A 25,624-nucleotide genomic window follows, 5' to 3' on the forward strand; every position below is an offset into this window, starting at 1 on the left:
CGATCATCTTTGGTGTGCTGCTGTACGAGTTTATCAGGTAGTACTGAGAAGTCTCTTGTCACATTTACGTTTGACTTTTGCTGCTTTCTGGTGGTCCTTCAGTTACAGTATGTTGAGCTTGGGGCTCTGAGGTGACCTTGCTAGTATTCCAAGCAGTCTTCAGTTGTGTATTATCAAACTGAAAGATATTTTAACCAATAAGTTATTTTTCTGAGGGTATTCAGCATGTTAAATCAAAATCTGATCCTGTTTCTCAGCAGGAATCAACAATTCTGACCAGATCCCTGACACAGTTGACTATAATGCATCCTCAGATCACAGCAATGTCACCACTGTACTTTAAAGAAGGCTGCTGACACACATCAGGGTTGTTCTCGCCAACTCCTCTTCTGACATACTGGTGTTCTTCTTGAGCAAAACTTTTATTACTTCATAAGACTTGCTGCAGCCGCTTGCTTCTCTAAGCTTTATGGTCTTTTGTGTGTTTGAGTCTCTTCTGCTTGCTGTTGTTCTAGAAGTGTGGTTACTTACTTCAACATACCCTACACAACCAATTCTTTTAAGACTTCTTTCCATGATCGAATCTCATACTTTGGTGACAAATAAGCCAGATGTTGAATATGCTTCTTTAAGTCCTGATCATAAGATGTCAATGGCTTTTCAGGTCCATTGCATTTTCTATCTTCAGCTTAGCCTGTTCCTTCAAATTACATTATCACAGATTAGACGTCACATCTTGTAAATGTGGTTTTGTGTGTTATAGTGCAGAGGTCTCCAATCCCAGTCCTGGTTGGCCACAGTGGCTGCAATTTTCATTCGTGACCTGTTTTTGCTGCTAATTAACTTCTTTTGAATTCATTTTATTTGACTTGCTCTTGAAGACTCAGATCCAATAATTGTTTCTTTTTCCTTAATTAGCAGCCAAACAATAATGAGATACAAAATGAGCTGAAACATGACCAACTAACTGGGTCCATCATATAATATCTGAAAATAATGATGAAGGTCTCAGGAATGTTGATCTGCTCAGGCCCCCAAAACATTTTAATAGTGCTCTTAGAGAAGAGAAAATGAACAATTTCAGAAATGTCTGCTACTGCACAATGAGAGCAGCAACAAGCCATGGAATTAAAGTACAAGTTTAATTACAACAAGAATCAACTCCGAATTAAGCAACTGGTTGGAGTGAATCTGGTTGAAGTTTGAGGCCCTGACTTAATTGGTCTTCTGTTGGCTCACTCACTTCACATTTCACTTCTGTTTGGGTGCCATTTAAGCAAAGAAATGAAGCAACTCAGAGGAACAATGAAGAAATTCAGGGGAACAAATCGTAAAAAAGCAAGTCAATTAAAATTAATTCAATAGAAGTTAAATAGCATCACAAACAAGTCACTAATCAAGAAAAAGGTTAGAATGAAAACCTGCAGTCACTGTGGTCCTCCACTGCACTTCTTATACCTTGGTAATTCCAGACTATGACTACTTACATCTGTGAAAGTGTTACTTTAGACATTTCTAGACCTTTCCTCAAGGCACCTCAGTATTTGTGATAATCACGCAATAGACACATTTATTTATTAAATTGAATCATTGGCACATGTACTTCGGCTGCTTTCTACCTCAGTAATTTAAATCAACTGCGCTGTTTTTACAATTTAACAAATATAAGGAATAGCTGGTGAGCTTTAAGAAAACATCTGAGAACCAAACCTTTGTTGTAATTGACATCTCTGGTGGAATCAAAAAGTGTTCAAAAACACAAGACATTCTTATTACTTTTAGTGGATCACTGTTTATTTGTATTCATTCTAATGTTACAATCTGGTTATATAAATATATATATATATATATATATATATATATATATATATATATATAGTATATAGATAGCATTATATGAACATGACATTTAGATAATTAACATTTAAAACTAAATTTACACATAATGTGTTAATATGCACATCTCCTGGCTCTGAGCAAATATCTTGGCAATAAAGCATTGCATGTGATTCAGAAACTGTCCAAGGTGCTGAAGTGAGCCGGCTCGGTATACTATGGCCACCAGGGGGCTCCCTGGATTCAGTGTATTAAAAATGTCAGAAGCATTTACACAGAATTGAACATAAGAAGAAACTTACAGAAACAACAGCACATATAAGAGAAAATTATCAGTCATCATTTAAAGAAACACATCATCTTGTTCACCCCGTATCAATCTGGTTTTGATTCTCCTATAACACAGTCTGAACTAGAAATGACAAAAGCTTTCGGACTGGAAAAGGGCTCTGGGTTTTCAAATCATATCATCCAACTTTCACTTTTGAATTTTACTGATTTCACCAAAATCAATCAATCAACAAATACATAAATAAAATAACAGGCAAACATGAAAGAGGCAAAAAGGAGTTTCACAATATTTTCAGCCAAGTACACATTTTGTGCATATATCAGCTAAATGCTTTAATAAACATTCATGGTCATTCTGTATGACATGTTTTGTTTAGTCTAGAAAAACTGAAGGCCATTTAAACGGTGCAACTTTTCAAAATATCAGAAAATATTTTTTCCTAAGACTGACCTGCACTGCTTTCTTGCAATAAGGAGCATCATTAGTTGACATGTTTGATCTCATCCTCACATACAAAGGATTAGCGCTGAGTACCTGAACATGGCACAGTGTTAAAGTAGGAAACTTGAAAATGAGAGACAAAATCAACCAGTTTTTCAGGCTAAGGCATTGGATTTCAAACCAAACTGGATCTATACACACACACACACACACACGCACACACATATATATATATATATATATATATATATATATATATATATATATATATATATATATATATATATATATATATATATATATATATATATATATACACACAGGTATATATATGGGGCGGCACGGTGGCGCAGTGGGTAGCGCTGCTGCCTCGCAGTTGGGAGATCTGGGGACCTGGGTTCGCTTCCCGGGTCCTCCCTGCGTGGAGTTTGCATGTTCTCCCCGTGTCTGCGTGGGTTTCCTCCGGGTGCTCTGGTTTCCTCCCACAGTCCAAAGACATGCAGGTTAGGTGGATTGGCATTTCTAAATTGGCCCTAGTGTGTGCTTGGTGTGTGGGTGTGTTTGTGTGTGTCCTGTGGTGGGTTGGCACCCTGCCCAGGATTGGTTCCCTGCCTTGTGCCCTGTGTTGGCTGGGATTGGCTCCAGCAGACCCCCGTGACCCTGTGTTTGGATTCAGCGGGTTGGAAAATGGATGGATGGTATATATATATATATATATAGTTTTACTGTCAAATAATGCAAAGAGTACGCAACACGTGTTTTGCCCTAATTCTGGGCTCATCAGGCGTACACGCTCGGTGTCACGTACTCTTTGCATTATTTGACAGTAAAACTATTTCAACCATTCTATGATCTGCTTCTCGCAACTGAAAGAGGGCACCGTGGCGGATGTTAGGCGACTTGCTGACCAACCACAAGCGTTACCTGGTAGGTAACCGCCCATACAATCTGAATCAGATTGTGATTCAGACTACGAATGCTATGAATATATATACTATATATATATATATATATACAGTATATATATATATATATATATATATATATATATATATATATATATATATATATGAAGGCAAGTGTAATGCAGATGTGTATTGTAAAGCACCTCAGACCCATGTTTATTACAGAATGGTGCTCCGCATCAAAAAAGTTGTTTGCTTACAGCTGCTTACACAATAGTGCTATAGAAAGTCACTTTACAAAACACATGCAAAGACATAAAAAAGACAGGTCAATAAATTCTGTGCTCTTGAACTTCAGTGAATTGGTTTATTTAATAGCCATTTTCCCACTGACAAGGTCTAAGCACTGGCATCTTTTAGTGTAGTATCTTGTGTTTTCATAGAAAATTGTAATGCTGTTTTTATGGTACTGTCTCACAGCTTCAGGGTCCTGGGAGCCGAATCCCAGCCAGACACTGAGTGTGTGGTAGTTTACATGTTCTCCTTGTGTCTATGTGGCTTTTCTCTGGTTTCTTCAGTTTTCCTTCCACGTCCTAAATTATGTATTTGTTAACTGGTGACACTAAACTGGTCCCATTTAAATTTGTGTGAGTTAGCCCTGTGATGGACTCAGCTCCTTCTTGCCTTGCATCCAGTGCTGCTGGGATGGGCTCCAGACCCTGTGTCCTAGAAGTGACGGATCCTCTGTAGGATTCAGTCCATCTTGTCCTTGTGTATCAACCCAGAGTGCATTCAACTAATCCCAATGTTATCTGGTCACACAATTACCTACTAATCATGGTGGAATTTTCCATCAAACATCCAAGGCGATTCCTGTCACAAAACTCTTTGCAAAGAAACGAGAGAAGCCACACAGACGACAAAAGGGACATACTGCATAAGTCATTGGGTCTTTGGCAGGGGGGCCGTGATGAGCGCTGCCTGGGTGACCTTTTCATTGGAAGGTTCATTTCCTGGGGCAGGCAGGTCTGCGGCGGGTATCAATATTTGGCAGTTGCAAAAAAACAGTTGGAGATTTCATTGTAGAGTATCAAGGAATTACCGGGGACGACACACCCTGGAGACTATGGTGGGCTGCATGTGACTCATAAGCACAAAAGTAACCCCCAATTCGCAGCTCCACTTAACTATAAATGAGATGACTGGCTAGGAGCAAACCTTCAGTATCAGCTGAGAGTGGTGTAAATATTACAGAGAGAAACACAAGACCTTTGCAGGACTGAAATCTGTCCAAATCTATTGTATTAGATTTGTGATGTCCCTATAGAGTGAAGTTAAAGGGACAGGATGGGCTATTGGATCAGACTTCCAGATTCCATGTAGCTTTAAATGTGTTTTTTATTTCATGATTCTGGCAGACTGAACAAATAAAAACAAATGCCAAGTTATGTGATCCATTCAATATTAAGATCAGTAGGATGGCACTGAATGCTACTGGCCATTGTCTGGTTCATACAGACCAGGAGTGACCATAGGGTGGCAGCATACAAAGCATAGCCACCTACTGATGGATTTCCTACAGCAAAAGATGACATACTGGAATTCTGTGTGGCCAGCTACTACGTAAAGTGCAGCTAGCATTATGAACCCATTGAACGGCAGACCTAGAAGAGCCGTCAAGACAGAAGCGAAATAAGCAGGTCAAAAGCTACTTTTAATTTAAAGTCCTCAACCCAAAAGGAAAAGTCAAAAGACAGACAGAAGGTCATAAAAAGGCAGGCAAACAGACACTCTTTAAAATGGTGACTGAGAAAATAGATGAAAGCAGAGGCGGCCTTAGGGGTGTGTAGGGCCTGGGGCTGACCAATCCCACGCAGGGCCGGTTACGTCAAATGCTGTTACCGGTATGTGTGGACTGTATAAACTTGTGTGGGAATTTAATAAAAATAATGTTAACATACACCAGATTTTCTTATTACAGTATTCAGAAAAATTTTTGCAAGATAACACGTGGACTTTATCAAAATATAATGATATAATCTATTAAAAAAGTGCAATTCATAATTCATGACGGGCGGCACACTGGCACAGTGGTAGCACTGCTGCAACGCAGTTAAGAGACCTGGGTTCGCTTCCCGGGTCCTCCCTGCGTGGAGTTTGCATGTTCTTCTCGTGTCTGAGTGGGCTTCCTCCGGGTGCTCCGGTTTCCTCCCACAGTCCAAAGACATGCAGGTTAGGTGCATTGGTGATTCTAAATTGTCCCTAGTGTGTGCTTGGTGTGTGTGTGTGTGTGTCCTGCAGTGGGTTGGCGCCCTGCCTTGTACCCTGTGTTGGCTGGGATTGGCTCCAGCAGACCCCCGTGACCATGTTTAGGATATAGCGGGTTGGAAATGGATGGATGGATAATTCATGACAATACCATGACAGTGCAAAATGTGATGCGGTGTCATGCAGAAATTAGTAGGGCTTTTTCTAGAAAAGTACCCAAATTGCAAGTATACTCTGAGTCTTGATATGCAATAAGGGTTCCTCTTAGAAGCATCTTAAATATATATTTACTGGAATATATATCTTGACAAATCCACTTGAATGGGATGCGTGGACCTCAAAAGCGAGGAGCAGTGCCTGGGGCGATCGCCCACCCCCAAATGCCACTCCTGGATGAAAGACTGAAATAGGGTCAGAGTCTATGAATGTACCTAAAGTCAGAAAATCAGGGATCCAAGAATAAATATTGTTTAGGAAGGCATGAAGCAAGGTTTGTTATCCACAGCTTGGATGAGAACACAGTAAATTGGGTAATCTTCTAACCCCATGGCTGCAATTATATGTGGGTCACGACCCAGGGGGACACACCCCTAAGTGATGGGAAAACTACAAAAAGTAGCCAGAAATCAAACAAAAATCCAGAATATATAACAGGCAGAAGGCAACAGCAATTACATCTAATATGGGAAAGTACAAAAGCAGCGACCGAAAAACTGCTCAGGCACAGATACTCTAATTAAAACGAGAAGATATCCAAAAACTGTCACGTTTTAGACAGGGTCTCAACCCCAGCATAAGTGTAGTTACCTTTTTTTGGTATTCTTTAAAAAAATGCTGTGCATATTATGTCATTAATTATGTTTTTTGTTTTTTTTTTTGTATGTTGTTTTGAATATTGTTTTGTTATTTAGTATGTATTGTATATACAGGTAGTCCTCTACTTACGATGGAGTTACGTTCCGAAAATCAGATTGCAAGTCGAATCTATCGTAAGTCGCATAACCTAGCCTAAGGTACTGTACTCATAGCCTACTTAACCTAGGCCTAGCCTACCCTAATTCTGTGGAAACTGATCAATAATGCACTAATTTGTTAATAAATTGGGTTATATTTTAACAAAACATAATATAGGCTACAGCAGTTTACAAAAATTACTAAACCATGGATGTTTTATTAATTATTGTAAACTTAAAAAATAGGCAAATTCTTTGCTTACATGCATTGTAAATGGGTATCCTTTTGTACTGCACTTACCAATGGAGTCAAATTCATTTTAAAATACACACTTGGCTAATGTTAATTGGTGGTAAGTTATAAATAATACACTAAATAATCCTATATAGTAAATGCATTGAAAAAATATTGAAGGCTAGGCCTACTATCATATTGTACTCACCAATAAATTTGACTTTTGTGTGTATATGTAACCGATGATATGTTGTTGATGCCTTAAACTAACATTACTGTAATTATGGGATGACCAGTAACGGTGCACTGCATGATAACGTGCAGTGAATTCACTTGACTTGACCATTCATAGTTTTATACTCTTTCTCTGTACGTTTAGCATTTGTTTCCTCAGATGTTGGTGTGCTTGCTGCTTCCTGAGCTGCTCTTCTTTTCTCCACCCAAGCAGCCTGCTTCTTCTCTTCTTTCGTCTGCATCTTTTCATGTTAAAACTGATTAAGTCAGTGTTTGTGTTGCGATTACTTAGTATGTTTTCCTTAATTTTTCACTTAAGCTGGCACTTAAGTCTTCAATCTGCCCCAAGAATGATTTAAGATATGAAGAGGTAGGGGAAGTGACGGCAAAGGTGGTAGGGATGAGAACGGTGCCTGTATGCATGTGCCACACGGCCACCTTGATGGCCACTTCCAAGAGTTGATTCTACAATAAAGTAAAATAAAAATAAAAAGAGGAGGTCAATCATCACCCCAAAAGTGGATAGTAACTGCCATGTAGTATACATCAGTGGCGACTGCTCTAAGACTACAAGGGAAGCTCCGCTTCATCTACTATGTCAGAAAATAAATGCTCATATATGCACTGTCGTATTTATATTGGTTTTAATAAAAGTGCGCTAGAACGCGTTCAACTCGCTCAGAATCAGGTATTTATTGTAGATTGTTTGACGCGATTTTCTTGTCATACATTTCCGTGAAGCACAGCACGTTAAACCCTCCTGAAGCCCAGCTTCACTGGAGCTCTATGGGCAAGCACAGAGGAGCTTTTTTCACTGCAGAAAAGCTGGATGGTAATTGGATAAATGCACCAAAATCGTCACTTCCAGGGAAGCTCAGCTTCTCTGGGAGTGAATGGAGCAGTGGGCGGGCCAGGACGCTGGACTGCTGCATGATGATTGGAGGAGCTGTTTAAAGGGCGGAACCCCTTTTTTGATTGACAGCATTTGAAAGTGTGCTGAAAAGTTATGGCCATTTCTTTGACTCAGGGAGACTGAGATCTGAACTTCAAGTACTATATTCAGATCATGACTTACAGGGGAGCAGGGGTAAGCTGTGTGATTTCTTGGTGTTTTTTAAAGACATGGAGTTGGATAGTGCAATGCCTCAGCTATACAAGCTGTTGTCGTTAGTGGCAACAATTGGTGCTACATCAGCAGGTGTAGAGAGGAGCTTCTCCTGTTTAAAACAGGTCAATTCATACACCCGCAACACGATGGGCCAAGATCGTTTGAGCAACCTTGCTCTCCTGGCCATTGAGAGGAAACTGGTTAAGTCCCTGGAAAAGACGGCCAATTGGTACGACAGGTTCACAGACCATTTTCTGCAAAAGGAACGGAGGGCAGAATTTATGTACAAATAACATAATGAATTTTATGATGAAGGCTTAATATGAGCTTCCCCTGTTTCAAAAGCTAGCAGCCGCCACTGGTATACGTGTACCAAATTTCAGGTCAATAGTTCAAACGGTTTGTGAGCTACAGGTGATTTAAAATTCTGGTCAGACAAATGGGTAGCAACAGTTGTGTATTATATAAGAAAATAAGGCTGGGGAAGATACAGAAGCAGGGTCATCAATACATTCTTCTTCAGCTCTTGATTCAACCAAAATTGCATCACATTTTGATTCTATCTCTCCGTGACTTTCACAAGATGTTGAGGGCCAGGGCTTGGACGCATCTGATGATGTTTTCCTTAAAAAGATATCCATTGTAGCTTGGACTCTCCGTTTCTTCCTTTCTTCATACATAAGTTTATAGCAAGCTAATGCATCATGAATTTGTCTCTCAACCTTTGCGAATCCGTCATAGCTAACATCCATCTCTTCAAAAAGTTTAAGACCTTGCTCAATGAAGGAAAATGCCTCTGCCATTTTCTTTGTTGTGAATTTTTTTTTGTATTCTTCCTCTTCAAACTTTATTCTTTCTTCCTCAAGTTCAATCAGATCCTCAGTTGTTAAGTCTTCCTCCTCAACATCTAGAAGTTCTTGGATATGTTATTCTTCTACATCCAACTCCAGCATTTTTATTTATTTCTTCGACATCATCATCTTTCTGAAAGCTTTTAAATATATTCACACACTTTCACAAGATTTTTCCATATCCCATTCATGCATTCCTTCAATACTTCTTTCCATGCTCTAGCTATGTTCTTAATTGCATTCAGAATGTTGAATTTCTTCCAAAAAAGAGTTCCTTTTCTTCGGTACCTTCCACAGCCTGAGTGAAAGTATTCTGCAAATAATATGCCTTGAATGTGGCCACAACACCTCGATCCATTGGCTGGATAAGAGAAGTTGTGTGGGGTTTGGGTAAAAACACAACCCTGACATCAGGATCTGCATCCCCTAAGTGCTTTGGGTGTCCTGGAGCATTATCTAAAATAAGGAGGATTTTAAAGGGTATGTTATTATCACAGCAGTATTCTTTCACTTCAGGAATTAAACAATTTATAAACCAATCTTTGAATAAGGATGCTGTCATCCAGGCTCACTTATTGTGCCAATAATAAACGAAAAGCATCGCCTTGCTTTTTTTGCTAAAGCTCTGGGGTTTGCCGACTGCTAAATCATGAAGGTTTTAATTTATAGCCAGCAACATTTCCTCCTAAAAGAAGAGTAACACGATCCTTAAAAGCCTTAAATCCTGGCATTGTCTTAGCTTCTTGGTGTATGTACTGTATGATCGCTCAGGCATTCGCTTCCAATACAATCCAGTTTCATCAACATTGACGATTGCTTCAGACAAGTATTTTTTGTCAACAATAATCTTTTGAAGTTCTTTCTTGAATTTTTCAGCTGCTTCTGTATCGGCGCTTGTTGCTTCACCGCTAATTTTCACTTTATGAAACTTGTGATGATTCTTTAAATGTTAAAACCATCCGCGACTTGCTATAAAAGTTTCAGTGTAGGTAGGATTGTTCTGTCCTCCCTGGCCCTCGGACCTTACTCTTATTCTATGTTATTTAATGTTGTTTTATTTTAATTCTTACTTTCATGTATAGCACTTTGAGGTACATTATTTGTATGAAAATGTGCTATATAAATAAATTTTGTTGTTATAGCGTTACTTAAGCGTATTGAGAAGCATATGTGCCTTAGCCTGTATCGTGAGTAGGCTAAGCGCTATAAGCTTTTGTATCTGATCTTCCATCCATGTTACGATTGGTCGTTCCATATCCTCTAAAGGCTCTGCTCTCTTCTTAGAGATAATCATTGAATGCACCGAATGCAGATTTCTTAAAAGCCTCCATTATCCTTTTCTTGTCTTTGATAATCGTAGATATTGTCGACTGGGATAGCTGAAGATCACGAGCAATGGCCATGACAGGCTTTCCACCTTCGTGCAAGCTTATTATCTTTAATTTCTCTTCCAAACTAATGGCTTTCCTCATCTTCTTTTCACCACCAGCAGGTGAGGCACTTGGGCGTTTGGACGACATATTTGCACACTGTTCAAAAAAAATGTGTGCTGTAACAACAAAATCACTGATCTCTATCGATCGCTAGCAAGACTGAGGCATCTCACAAGGCGGAAATTCCTGGCAGCATCCCAACGTATCGCACTGCATCGCCCATAGAAACATTTGCTTGTTCCGCCAACTTGAAAATTTATATTTTACACAATTTTATATAAATTCTCGTATTCATCTCAACTTTGAAAAATTATAAGTCAACACATCGTAAATTGAGGACCATCTGTATTACGTTTATTCATGGATTAGTTTTTTCTGTTATGTGCCCTATCCACTTTATGTAGAGTTAATAGCAAAATCATGCATCAAACACAAAATCTGACCTCAAAATCAAAATCCTTGATGTCCAAAATCCTAAAAAGGCTTACAAGTTTTCACGTGACTACTTACTAATTAACTTTGATGGGAGGGGCTAAGAGGAATATGCCAACTAAAGGAGTGGCTAGGAGCGGAGCTCTAGCTGCAGTCTGACAGCCACTCGGTACAGCTAACATCACCTCATGCTCTATGAGGAATGCATACAGAATTAATTCAATTTAGTGAATAATGTGACAAGTTGTTAATTTTCTTTAAGGCAAATGCAAATGTTATGAAGTTAGGGTGAATCAGCGTTCATCTGTGAAACTTAATTAACTCCACAGGGAAAAGCAAAAAGAAATGTAAAAACTTGGTTTGACTGTTGAATCCTCAGCAGCTTGTGGAGGTTTGTGGTGCTGCCCATAACCAGGGCTTGCAGATTTTCTTAGCTGAGCTGATGTTACTTCATATTACATGTTTAAACAAAACCCTTGCATGCCTTTTTTTTACATTTCTTATAAGTCAACTGAGGTGCAGCCAGATGGCCTGTCAGATAAATTCTTTGTGCACAAGGCAGGAGTTGAGGATTTTGCAGTTCTGCTTAAATTGGAAACGCACAACTAAGTTGTGACCTATGTTTCAGTGTTAAGTTTGAATTTGTGTGAAAGTATGTTTCCTGCAAGGGCACAACGTCATGCCCGGTTTTAGGATAAGATCCATCCCCAATATACTATCAAAATTAAAATGATTAGTAAATGGTAGGCCATAAGGGTATTTTATATGTAAATTGACCATTGGTCAGACAAGACACACAGGGTCAAAAGCCATCAAAAACTGTCAATGTCAAAATGTCAAAACATTTTTGAAATCAAAAATCTTTGCTGTAAGATCTGGGCAGTGTTAAAGCCCTAATCAATCAGAAACAAAAAGAAACACACCCAAGTGTTTTAAAAGATTATCGGCAATCTTGGACACAAGGAGGATTATGCCATAGGCTCATAATCTGCTGCATTGATGATGTCACTTTGTAGAAATGGCTCATTGTGAGGAAGTAACAATTCTATAATATGGCATTACCCATAAAAAACTAAAATGCGGTTATAGGAATTTTCAAAATTATAAAATAATAATAACAAAGACTATACTGATTACTGTGTAAAACACTATATAAAATAAAGATCAGCCGACAGCCATGACTGTTGGCCTGTGCTCAAATAGTATTCATAATATTGGCTTTGTCAGGAATGTGACTGTTTCATTGGGTTGAAGTAGATGGATTTAGAGGGTGCACCAGAAATTGGCATGGCTGGAGCAAAAAGAGTAACATAAATGGCTGTCTGGTGTGCATCTCCTGCCCGATTTGCACTGTGTGCACACACCATTTTCGCACTACATCACACTTGACAGTACTGCCCAGACTGTACTACATATACACAGGCATTACACGGCCCATTAAACTTGCAGCATTTTCCATTTGAGAGATGTGTTAGCCCATCTTTCTGGGAGGGTTATCAAAATACTGTACTGCGTTCTGCTGAGATTCGGTGTAAGCAGACACATGTCGCACCTCCCTTTGGTCCTTCTTCCTTAAATGGTGGTAAAATGCAACCCGTGAGAGATATTCTCACAAGGCAATGTGAAATTCAAAATTTATCATCCTTTGAAGTAAAAGGTTAAATACATATTTGTTAATGGAGATTATTGATGAATGAAACAATTTGCAGCAAATCTCAGTGTTTTGCCTCACAAAATAATTTGAGAAACAGATGGCATTCTGCTTCCTGCAAAATTCATACCATTGACACAAGAAGAAAGGTGTTCATTTCCTGTCTGGATGTATTTCCTTGTATTAATTTCACATATATCTGCCTGTCATTTAATATTTAAATAAATATATCTAGCGAAAAAAAATTCTGGACTCATTTTCTGTCATGTATAGACATTTTTTTTGAGCCATTCTCTGTTTATACTGATAAGTGGATGCTCACTTTACCAATTAGGAAGACTATCTTCACGACTGCAATCCTAAAGATGCATCACATACAGAAACGAAACACAAAACTGCATGGTGCATGAAGTCTATCAACCCTCATTCGTGGGAATCAAGGGACAGGTGTCATGACGTTGCTTGGGTTCAAAAGCACAGCTCCAAAACCACTTCTAAAATTGCCAACTAGAGGGGGGGAAATGCTGTCAGAATATCCTGCCTAGAAACCCAAAGGGCCAAGACAAAGCTTGATAAAAATGGCTGTGCAAGCACAAGGAGATGTCAAAAGAGGCAAGGCAGACACAGCAAGCAAAGGCAGCGGTCGAAAGAGGGCAAATCTTCAAAAATATCAATATCAAAAGTCCCAATATGAAATCCAGAAACTGAAGAGCTTAAATACTTGGGATCAACAGTACAGCGTCACGGGGATTGTAGAAGAGAGATGAAAAAGAGAGTGCAGGCAGGGTGGAATGGGTGGAGAAGTGTCAGGAGTAATTTGTAAAAGATGGTTATCAGCAAGAGTGAAAGGGAAGATCTATAGGATGGTAGTGAGACCAGCTTTATTATATAGGTTGGAGATGGTGGCACTGACGAGAAAGCATACGACAGGATTCCTCGAGAGGAGTTGTGGTATTGTATGAGGAAGTTGGGAGTGGCAGAGAAGTATGTAAGAGTTGTACATGATATGTACGAGGGAAGTGTGACTGTGGTGAGGTCTGTGGTAGGAGTGACAGATGCATTCAATGTGGAGATGGGATTACATCACGGATCGGCTCTGAGCCCTTTCTTATTTGCAATGGTGATGGACAGGTTGACAGATGAGATTAGACAGGACTCCCCGTGGACTATGATGTTTGCTATGACATTTTGATCTGTAGCGAGAGTAGGGAGTAGGTTGAGGAAACCCTGGAGAGGTGGAGATATGCTCTAGAGAGGAGAGGAATGAAGGTCAGTAGAAACAAGGCAGAATACATGTGTGTAACTGAGAGGGAGGTCAGTGGAATGGTGAGGATGCAAGGTGTAGAGTTGGCGAAGGTGGATGAGTTTAAATACTTGGGATCAACAGTACAGAGTAATGGGGATTGTGGAAGAGAGGTGAAAAAGAGAGTACAGACAGGGTGGAATGTGTGGAGAAGAGTGTCAGGAGTAATTTGTGACAGACGGGTATCAGCAAGAGTGAAAGGGATGGTCTACAGGACGGTATTGAAACCAGGTATGTTATTTGGGTAGGAATCGGTGGCACTGACCAGAAAGGAGGAGACAGAGCTGGAGGTGACAGAGTTAAAGATGATACGATTTGCATTGGGAGTGATGAGGATGGAAAGGATTAGAAATTAATACGTACATTAGAGGGTTGGACAGTTGGGAGACAAAATCAGAGAGGCGAGATTGCGTTGGTTTGGATATGTGCAAAGGAGAGATGATGGGTAAATTGGGAGAAGGAAGCTAAGGATAGAGCTGCCAGGGAAGAGGAAAAGAGGAAGGTCTTAGAGAAGTTTTATGGATGTGGTGAGAGAAGATATGCAGGTGATGGGTGTAACACAGCAAGATGAAGAGAACAGGAAGATATGGAAAAAGATGATCCGCTGTGGCAACCCCTAACAAGAGCAATCAAAAGAAGAAGAAGAAGTGGCGATCTTCCTAAACTTTTATCTTATATCTGCTATTTTTTTTCCAATGTATTTAGCTCTGACTCTGACAGACAAATGTACAGTAACAAGTTGTCTGTCGCTAAAGTGCGTTTGACACACACTGAAGTTCTGATTGCTCTGAACCATAAGATGAGATCAGGTAACGGTGTCAGGCTCACAGAGTGCAGGTCATCCATCAGCACTAAGCACCTAATGCCACAGGGCAGCAAAATCATGGCACAATTGCCTCAATTCATTCCCCTTCCTGAATCCACGTTTTCCATTAGAGACAAAAGGCTTGGATGGGACGCTAGTTTTACTTGCTAATATCGAAATTATCTGGCAATTTGGAAGAAAATGAGAAAATTCCTCCAAACACAGGAAGAATATACAAGCTATACCAGCTTGGAAATTGACCCTGGGTGTCTGCACATTTTGTTAGAGTGCTACCCCCTGCTTAAATATATTTTAAATCATTTATGCAGACACTTTTGCAGTGATGTCGAAGTGAGTTACAGAAATCTCCAGAATATTTTTATGCTTTCGTATTTTGCTACAGAAGGAAGCCCTAACTGATGTGCCAGTCTTCATTTACTGCAATGGGAAGCCTGTACGCTTTCATTACAAGGGACAGGGCGAGTCATCTGTAAAAATTAACTAACATTAACAAGCCGACAGTCATGTATCACAAGACGCAAGGGAGTCAGCTGTACCCATTCGTCACAGACACCAAAAAGCGACACTTGCCGCCGACAAGGTCAGAGAGATGGGAGCTCGCTGGAGAGGTTTAAAGTCTCAATAAACTGCAGGGAACTGAGACCTGGAGTCTGTTTTGGTGCTTGGGGGCTGGGCACTGCAAGACAGCCCACTGAAAAAGTAGCCGATGTCAGGCATCCCAATGATATGCCCGCCTAAAACCTTACATTTTATACTGTATGTGACATTGTTCATTTTCTGAACCTACATCTTTAATACAAGTCCCAGACATAAAGCAGGACCAAGTCATGGATGGTATGCTAGTGCATCACAGGGCCTACTTACCGGTCAACATCAAGAAATGTCCATGGGCTTTGAGAGAAAACCTCTAAGCCTTACAGTATTGCAGTATGGCGCCTGATCAAGGATTCAAGAGCTCATAGTCAGTTTAGTTCAATTTATCTTGAAGACAGTGAAGACACTAACATTTACCATCACATTAATTTGGCCAAGTTGCTTATCAAGACAGGTCTCTCTACTCAGGCAGGAGTCTACACAGTAAAGGTGACAGTGTGAAACAAACATGGCTATCCTATCTGAAATCCTTTCCTGTGGGCATACAGACATTAAAGATTCATTAAAGCTGGATTATACTTTCAATGTCCTTGACAACTGGCTGTACATGAGAGATATGTGGAATACTCAGTCTTTAACACACTCATATGATCAGTGACCACTTTTTACGTTTACCAGCTTGTTAATGCAAATCATTAAGGTCCTCCCAACAGCCAATTCTGTGCCTTCAGCTCACTATAATTAGCATGTGGTCATGAGGTTTAGTTGCTGCTCCACCAGATTATGGGCAAGACATGGGATCTTTGAGTGTGGTGTGATTGTTGGTGCCAGAAATGGTGGTTCAACTGCCCTCCTGAGATTTACACACAGTCCAGTCTCAAGAGCTTACAGAGAATGAAGTGATGAACAAAAGTGGCAGGTCTGTGGGTGAAAACATCTAGTACATGAGAATGGTCAGAGGGAACGGACAGACAAGTTGAAGAGGCCACATATGCTCAAATAAGTGATTTTTTTTTTGTGATCAAATATTTATTAAAATAATGGATATTTATGTTTGTATGCGTAGAATGGCATCTCTCAACACACAACACAACGGAGTGTAAAGTGGATGGGCTGCAGCAGATGGGGGAGTCTACTTCTGTCAGCTAGGAGCAGAAAGCTGAGGCAGCTTTAGGCATGTAGTCACTAGAACAGGACAACTGAAGATCGAGACCCTTGGGGTCTCATTTAAAATCTTTGCGTTAATTTGGGAATGAAAATATGCCAAAAACAGGAAAATATGTATACCAAAAGAATCACATTTGTAAAACCTGGTGTACCAATATTTCTACACAGTTTACCTTTATATATTACAATCATCTTTTAAATGTGTGTATGTGAACACGCCTCAAGCTCTGCCTGGTTGTTGAACTTCATTGTCTTGTACATCAGCCTCCCACCTGACACATCAACACCCCGCCACCTGTATTCAAGGGTATCAGGCTGCGCTCTGTAGTTGAGAGTTCAAGATCACGCACAGCATTACAGTACCTCTCTTCTGTATTCTGGAGGTCAGGGAAAGGCATATGGCTCCAGTGTCTGAGCGGGTACCCACTATCACCTGACACTTGTGACAACAGGATTGCAGTTACAATGATTAGTGCAGACCATGTAAAACACTGAGGGTTCAGCTAGTTACTTTACCAACAAGCCAGCCACCTCGTACAGCACCACCACATCTGTCAAAGCTACTTTGTCTCAAAATAAATGAATCACGGGCTGACCCAGGCCACCAAGCCATGAAGTTTTGCAGTCTCCTCTTGGCATCACAGATGACTTTTGTGTCAACGGAATGTCACTGCTTACAGTTAACAAAAACAGCTTCATTTTTGCTCAGTTCCCTTATCTTCTTCTTCTTCTTTTAGCTGCTCCCATTAGAGGTTGCCACAGCAGATTATCTTTTTTCAAATCTTCCTGTCCTCTGCATCTTGCTCTTTTACATCCATCACCTGCATGTCCTCTCTCACCACATCCATAAAGCTTCTCTTAGGCCTTCCTCTTTTCCTCTTCACTAGGCAGCTGTATCCTTAGCATCCTTCTCCCAATATACTCAGCATCTCTCCTCTGCACATCCAAACCAATACAATCTCGCCTCTCTGACTTTGTCTCCCAACCTTCCAACTTGAGCTGACCCTCTAATGTACTCATTTCTAATCCTGTCCATTCTCATAAAGATGCAAATTTTAGCATCTTTAACTCTGCCACCTCCAGCTCTTTCACCTCCTTTAGGTCAGTGCCACCGATTCCAAGTCATATAACATAGCTGGTCTCACTACCGTCCTATAGACCTTCCCTTTCACTCTTGCTGATACCCATCTGTCACAAATTACTCCTGACACTCTTCTCCACCCATTCCACCCTGCCTGCACTCTCTTTTTCACCTCTCTTCCACAATCCCCATTACTCTGTACTGTTGATCCCAAGTATTCAAACTGATCCACCTTCACCAACTCTACTCCCTGCATCCTCACCATTCCACTGACCTCCCTCTCATTTACACACATGTATTCTGCCTTGTTCCTACTGACCTTCATTCCTCTCCTCTCTAGAGCATATCTCCACCTCTCCAGGGTTTCCTCAACCTGCTCCCTACTCTCGCTACAGATCAAAATGTCATAGCAAACATCATAGTCCAAGGGGACTCCTGTCTAATCTCGTCTGTCAACCTGTCCATCACCATTGCAAATAAGAAAGGGCTCAGAGCTGATCCCTGATGTAATCCCACCTCCACCTTGAATGTATCCATCACTCCTACCGCAGACCTCACCACGGTCACACTTCCCTCGTACATATCCTGTACAACTCTTACATACTTCTCTGCCACTCCTGAGTTCCTCATACAATACCACAGCTCCTCTCGAGGCACTCTGTCATATGCTTTCTCCAGGTCCATAAAGACACATTGCAACTCCTTCTGGCCTTCTCTAAACTTCTCCATCAACACCCTCATAGCAAACACTGCATCTGTGGTGCTATTTCTTGGCATAAACCATACTGCTGCTCACTAATCATCACCTCACTTCTAACCTAGCTTCCTCTACTCTTTCCCATAACTTCATGGGTTCCCTTATAAGTGCAGTAAATTGCTCCGATTACATTAGTAGAACCGGACACTCTTGCAAATTGCCTCTATATGTTGGCAAAAACCTGTTATGTTTTATGTATGTACACCCACACCATATATAAACTGGATGTAGCACCTTGGCCGTTGGTTAATGGCTTCCAGCACAGCAGGCATAATGGAATGAACCATGGCACAGATGTTCTTGACCTGTCTAGCCGATATAAACTGAACCAAAAAACGTCTTCAGTGCAAATACATAGCACTGTCCATCTTGAAAGGAAACTAAAATACAGTCTGTGTATCACATTTGTCACTGCTGAGGTGTAATATGGTTGTCTCATCAATGCACATTATAATAATAGCTCGGTGATATGAGTTGTTGTGCATTTAGTTGATTTCACTGCATTTCCCTACTTGATGAAGGGTGTTGTCATTTGCAAGTTTCCCTGAAATGTTGTGTATGGATGGGTCAGGGTTGCCACAAACATACGCATATTCTCCCATTTGGCTTTTTTAATAAATCCTCATTTGTATGGAAAGCTGTGTACACACATTTCAAGCCTTATTTTGTGCCTATGAAAGTTTTATCAATCTGACCCCAGGTCTGATGAATCTCAGTTTTTTGCTGCCACATGTAGATGGTGGAGGGGGACAGAATGGCAGGAATTCAGGCCATCCTGCCTAATGTCAACAGTTCAGGTTAGTGGTAGCAGTGGTGGAGGATATTTTCTTGTCACACATTTGGCCATTTAATATTAAGTGTATGTCATTTGAATGTTCCATCCTGACCATACTACCCTTTTCAAACGGGAAATGCGCCATGTCTGGTTCCATGAAAATCACAGTGAATGCAATTTGCTCCAAAGGCCTTCACAGATATTAGTGCAATACAGCACCTTAGAGATCAAATTGAACAGAAGGTTCATAGCATGAAGTGAGTGATCACAATCCTCAAAACACGCACCATCTGGCAAAACTGAAGTTCCTTTACGGAACTTTTGAAATTTAGATTTTCAGAAAAATACTCACATTTCTGAATTGCCAATGAGGGATTGTACACATGTACTGTCATGGTCGGTTAGAGATGTGCAAGTCAGAATCTCACTATATTGTGGTTTGACCTTAAACCAATTGACAGCCCATGCAAGTTCACTGTTGTAGGTGCGGAACAATGAATTCAGCTTTGATTTATAGCAGCATTGCAAAACCAGCCATCTTACCATGTAGAGTATGTGTTTATCCTCTGACCTTAATCTGAGTAAACACCTTCACATCTTGGACAGAAAATGACTGTCCTGTAACCAGCAGAAAGTGCAGTATCCACTGTCAGTAGTAATATAAGAAAGAAACTGTCAAATAGATGACTGATGACCTTAAACCCCGTCCCAAATTATGATTATGAAAATATGAATTATGAAATATGATGTATGAAATTTAGTCCCATCCCAAAAATATGAATTATGAAATTTACCCCCACCCTAAAAAAGTACACTTCTTTTGCTTGTAATACATAGCCAAGCAGGTGTGCACCTTTGAGAACTTCTTATATATAAATGTCTACGTGTGGAAGTGTGTGTGTCTGTCTGTCCAGCCTGGAAATGCGAGGTGGCCCAGAAGTACGAAGCTACAGCATGAAGATCAAAGAGCCGGTAAGGTGGCCCCAAGTTAACGAATCAGAAGAAGAAAGATGTATAAGGCTACAGCATGAAGCTGAAAGAAAGCGACTCTGTCACCAAAGTGAAACCACAGAGGAAAGACAAACTCACTTAGCCGCTAATACACAAGCGAGGCGAGCACATCGGCAAAACAAAACCTCAGAGGAGAGAGAAGCTCGCTCAGCTGCTGATAGACAGTGGAGGCGAGCATGTCAGCAAAATGAAACCGCGGAGAAAAGAGAACCTCACTTAGCCGCTAACGCACAACCGATATGATTGATTGAATGAAGTGTCAGAATCCATGGTTTCTAGGAGCCTGTGCTTTTATAGCATGAGCTTATACAGCTAGCTTTAAAATAATTTGAACGGTGCCCATCGTTCATATCAAAATATACAAATGTCGTAAGGAATGTAAATGTAAAGGAATGTAATGTCATACTTTCATAAATCATATTTTCACACATGTTTCATAAATTATAATTTGGGGCGGGGTTTAAGGTCATCAAACATCCATTTGACAGTTTCTCACTTAGCCGCTAACGCACAACCGATATGATTGATTGAATGAAGTGTCAGAATCCATGGTTTCTAGGAGCCTGTGCTTTTATAGCATGAGCTTATACAGCTAGCTTTAAAATAATTTGAATGGTGCCCATCGTTCATATCAAAATATACAAATGTCATAAGGAATGTAAATGTAAAGGAATGTAATGTCATACTTTCATAAATCATATTTTCACACATGTTTCATAAATTATAATTTGGGGCGGGGTTTAAGGTCATCAAACATCCATTTGACAGTTTCTGTCTGATATTACTACTACAAGCTTCTAAGTTATTGAAGTACGCATTGCACTGATAAGCTGATAAATTCCAAAAAAGCAGCCACCTAACAAATAAGGAGCTATAGCAAAATACTTTTTGAACATTAGAACAATCTAGAAAAGAATGGGCCGTTCAGCCCAAACAAAGCTTGCCACTTAATTAAACCTGTCCACTTAATTCTTCCAAAATAACATCAATTTGAGATTTAAAGATCCATAAAGTTCTTCTGTCTACTGTTCCACACTACCTGGTAGCTTATTCCATGTGTGTTTGATTTTCTGTGTGAAGGAAAACCTCCTAATGTTTGTGCCACATTTACCCTTAACAAGTTTCTAACTGTGTCCCCGTGTTCTTGCTGAACTTGCATAAAACATAATGCTTAGCAGTGCTGCCTCAAGCCCCAGCACATTTTTCGTGCATTTGTGTGTTTTCTGTGGCTATTATACTTTCCTCCTGGGTCCCAAGAGGTGCGTGTCACTTGTCCCTGTCTGAGTGAGTGGGCCCTGCAGTGGATTGGTGATGGGGACAGGGTTAGTTCCCACCTTGAGTCAAAGGCTGACAAATAGGCTTCGACTCCCAGTGGCTCTAACAGTGAATTAGACAGATTCAGGGAATGGCTAGACAGATGGAAATAATCGTATCAATCATATTGTATGAAGGAACTCACTTAGAATAAAAAGACACAAGCTATGGATAAAAAAAGCTGTCATTTTTATACAGGGCCTGGTGGGCCTCATGAAATTGAGCCCTGCAGTTGATCGGCATGATGGTTTAGCGCTGCCTGATATAGCAGTGAGGTGGGATGAGCTTTACTTGCCACCTTATGGCCACTGCCAACATCATTAGCCATCGGAGTATATAGAAACCCAAAATGTGTGGATGGCGTCAGCATTGTTTTGCTCAACACCTTTTTGCCTCTTTGTTTTGGACATACTGCACATACAGGACACAGAATTCTCGATCCATACAGTCCTACCTTCATTGGTGAGATGTGTGAGTGCGACACGTAGCCGTGGACGTTCTCAATCTGTGACAGGTTCTTCTCTGACACGTTGACGAGCTCGGGGGCCTTCACCTGGTTGGTTAGGTGAGCAGGACTGTGCTCCATGGGTGGCGTGTCTTCATCTTGATATCGATATTTCTTAAGAAAGACAGAAAAAGGAATAGATTATTAGAAACATAATAATTAGAAAATTCAATCACTTGTACTTCTTTTTCTTTCCAACTTAAAGGGTTTAAGGTTTACGGTTTCTTTATTTAGTCATGTTTACACAAGAAGACATGAAATTTGCCTTCTCAGTTGCGTCTAATAACAGACAGAATGAAATAAAACAAACAAATAGAAACAAGAAAGGTTAAGGTAAGGCAGTTATTTACACCAAAAAAAAAAGGTTACAGGACATATATCAAAACCTTAATCATTATCTCCGATATTTCTTACTGAAAAGTCAAACGGCACAAGGAAGAAAGGAATTTCAGGAGTGATTTGTGTGGGTTTTCAAAGCGACTATCCTTCCTGATTTACTGAACTTTAGTTCTACATGTAATGGATGACTGTCATCAGTTGAGATGATTTCCAGTTTCTTTAACATTGCCCTCTGACACACACTAGACAAATCATCTACATCAGCCCCAATAACTTTAGCAGCATACTTCGTAATCTGCTGGAGCTTTTTTGAGTTTTGGTTTTCTCAGACTATTAAACCAGGCAATGAAACTGAAAGTGATCACAGACTGGATCAGACTGTGGTAAAAGGACAACATGAGGTCCTTGTCTACTTTAAACAGTTTGAGTTTATGGAGGAGAAATAAGCGCTGGTTGCATTTAGAGAATATTTTTTTGTATTAGTATTTCAGTTAAGATCGTTATCTAGGTAAGTTCCTAAGTATTTATCTTCAGTCACTATTTCTACCTCCTCCCCTAGAACTACAATAGGTGAACATACAGATTTCTGTCTCTTAAAATCAAATATAATTTCTTTGGTCTTTTTTACATTCAGAGTGAGGGAGTTTTTATTGCACCAGTTTACCATCCAGTCCACTTGATTTAGATGGTGGCTTTCATCCTCCCCAGATATGCGTCCTATGATCATGGTGTCATCCGCATACTTAATAATGGTCATTGTTCTGTCTCAGGTCACTAGTGTACAGAGTAAACAGTAATGGTGATAAGACACATTCCTGCGGACGTCCTGTGTTTGAATGAATGACAATTGAAAAAGTGTCCTGTACTTTAACTGTCTGTGAACGATTTAAAAGAAAGTCCTGAATCCATAGTGTAATAAATGGGTTTACATTCATACTGTTCAATTTCATCCATCCATTATCCAACCCGCTATATCCTAACTACAGGGTGACGGGGGTCTGCTGGAGCCAATCCCAGCCAACACAGGAAGCAAGGCAGGAAACAAACCCCGGGCAGGGCGCCAGCCCACCGCAGCTGTTCAATTTCCCAATCAGTATATGAGGCTGTATGGTATTGAACGCTGAAGAAAAATCCAAAAATAGTGCTCTGACATATGAAGTTCAGTAGGAACAAGACAGAATGCATGTGTGTAAATGAGAGGAAGGTCAGTGGAATGGTGAGGATGCAGGGAGTAGAGCTGGTGAAGGTGGATGAGTTTAAATACTTGGGATCAACAGTACAGAGTAATGGGGATTGAGGAAGAGAGGTGAAAAAGAGAGTGCAGGCTGGGTGGAATGGGTGGAGAAGAGTGTCAGGAGTGATTTGTGACAAACGGATATCAGCAAGAGTGAAAGGGAAGGTCTACAGGACGGTAGTGAGACCAGTTATGTTATATGGGATGTAGACGGTGGCACTGACCAGAAAGCAGGAGACAGAGCTGGAGGTAGCAGAGTTAAAGATGCTAAGATTTGCATTGGGTGAGACGAGAATGGATAGGATGAGAAAGGAGTACATTAGAGGGTCAGCTCAAGTTGGACTGTTGGGAAACAAAGTCAGAGAGGCGAGATTACGTTGGTTTGGACATGTGCAGAGGAGAGATGCCTGAGTATATTGGGAGAAGGATGCCAAGGATAGAGCTGCCAGGGAAGACGAAAAGAGGAAGGCCTAAGCGAAGATTTATGGATGTGGTGAGAGGACATGCAGGTGATGGGTGTGACAGAGCAAGATGCAAAGGATAGAAAGATCTGGAAGAAGATGATCCACTGTGGCAACCCTTAACGGGAGCAGCCAAAAGAAGAAGAAGAAGAAGAAGTGTTCTGACATATGAACCAGGCTGATCAAGAAAGGTGTAGATTTGATGTAAGATAACAAGCAGAGAATCTTCCACACTTCTGTTTGCACAGTAAGCAAATTGATTGTTGTCTTGAAAAGACTTTGTCTCTGTCGTTAAAATGTTTTTCACCAAGTGTTCAAAGCATTTCATTGGGATAGAGGTAAGTGCCACTGGTAAGGTCATCTGGGCCCACTGTACTTAAGCTGCTTTTAAAACCAAACACATCCATCACAGCACATTTAATCAGAGTTAATCACCCAACCATCAATGTATTTTTGAATCCAAAGACTTCAGCACAGGGTCATGGGAACTTGCAGGTGATGCCAAGGCACAGCATACCCTGGTAGAGATGCCAGTCTAATAAAGTACACACTTTCACACTCTCACAAGCTGGGTGATTCAGAGCCAGTGATTACCATATACTGGGAGAGGGGCGTTGCACCAAAAATAACAAAACATAAGGCAGATGAGGTCTTGGTAACAGTGATGGCTGCATGCAGTGTGTCAGGCAATGCAGGATGGGAGTCAGTTGCAAGTCGCACCGCAGGTCAATATAATGGCAGGGATTGCAGGGCACCTAAAGACAATACAGGGGACCTTGGGTTGGTGTCCTTTCTCCAATTTTATACCGCACACAAGCAGGCTTGAAGAAGATTTTGGACTCTCAAGCTCGTTCTTGTGTGGTTTATTTATATTTAGGAATGCAATTTCAGTCTCTAAAAGGGTGTAAAGCAGCATTTCTCAACCTTTAAGTATTAGTGACCCGAGTTTTCATTACAGTTTTAATCGCGCCCCCCTTAAGGTTTTTCTGAAAGGAGCCCACTAATACCAATTTGTTCTTTTTTAATTAATGATATATCATAGATGCATATTTTATTATACCTACTTAACTTTTATCGACATTTATCTAACTCTATATTTATTTTCCTAGTATCAGAATGTAGTTTAAGTTAATTTGTTTTGATTTCAATAGATGAATTTTTCATATTTTCGATTCTTGTTTTCTTTTTTTCACATCTTTGCGCCCCCCTTTTTGTTACTTTGCGCGCCCACCCCACAGTTTGAGAACCACTGGTGTAAAGGAAGTAGATAGATAGATAGATAGATAGATAGATAGATAGATAGATAGATAGATAGATAGATAGATAGATAGATAGATCAAACATTTAAGTACAAACTATACAAATAACAATACCATACAAATAATGCAGTCACAAGCTGGTGCATACAATAATGCCAGTGCAATGGGAATTGTGCAAATAATGCTATACTACCAAAATGACAGGTGGCACATAATATTAAAGTGATAGACATTAAAGTGACATTAATATTAAAATAAAATTATGTAACATGGCTTAGGCTGACAGGGTAACATGTTTAAAGTGACACAATCAGAAAAGGCTATACAGTAGTGACCAAGTAATGAGATATCAGATGTAG

At 40.3% G+C, this 25,624-nt stretch overlaps 1 protein-coding gene across 6 annotated transcripts in view; it reads right to left on the minus strand.

The window, feature by feature from the left end:
- The window catches only part of LOC114648936 (disks large homolog 4), a 745,247-nt gene that overhangs the window by 241,109 nt on the left and 478,514 nt on the right, over positions 1 to 25,624 (minus strand). For all 6 annotated transcript variants that reach the window (XM_051925299.1, XM_051925298.1, XM_028798288.2 and 3 more), the window contains one exon: positions 21,922 to 22,086. In XM_051925299.1, coding sequence (XP_051781259.1) covers positions 21,922 to 22,086 — 165 coding nt within the window. The remainder of the gene's footprint in view (positions 1 to 21,921; positions 22,087 to 25,624) is intronic.

Source organism: Erpetoichthys calabaricus, chromosome 3, assembly GCF_900747795.2.
Source record: "Erpetoichthys calabaricus chromosome 3, fErpCal1.3, whole genome shotgun sequence".
Lineage (NCBI taxonomy): Eukaryota > Metazoa > Chordata > Cladistia > Polypteriformes > Polypteridae > Erpetoichthys > Erpetoichthys calabaricus.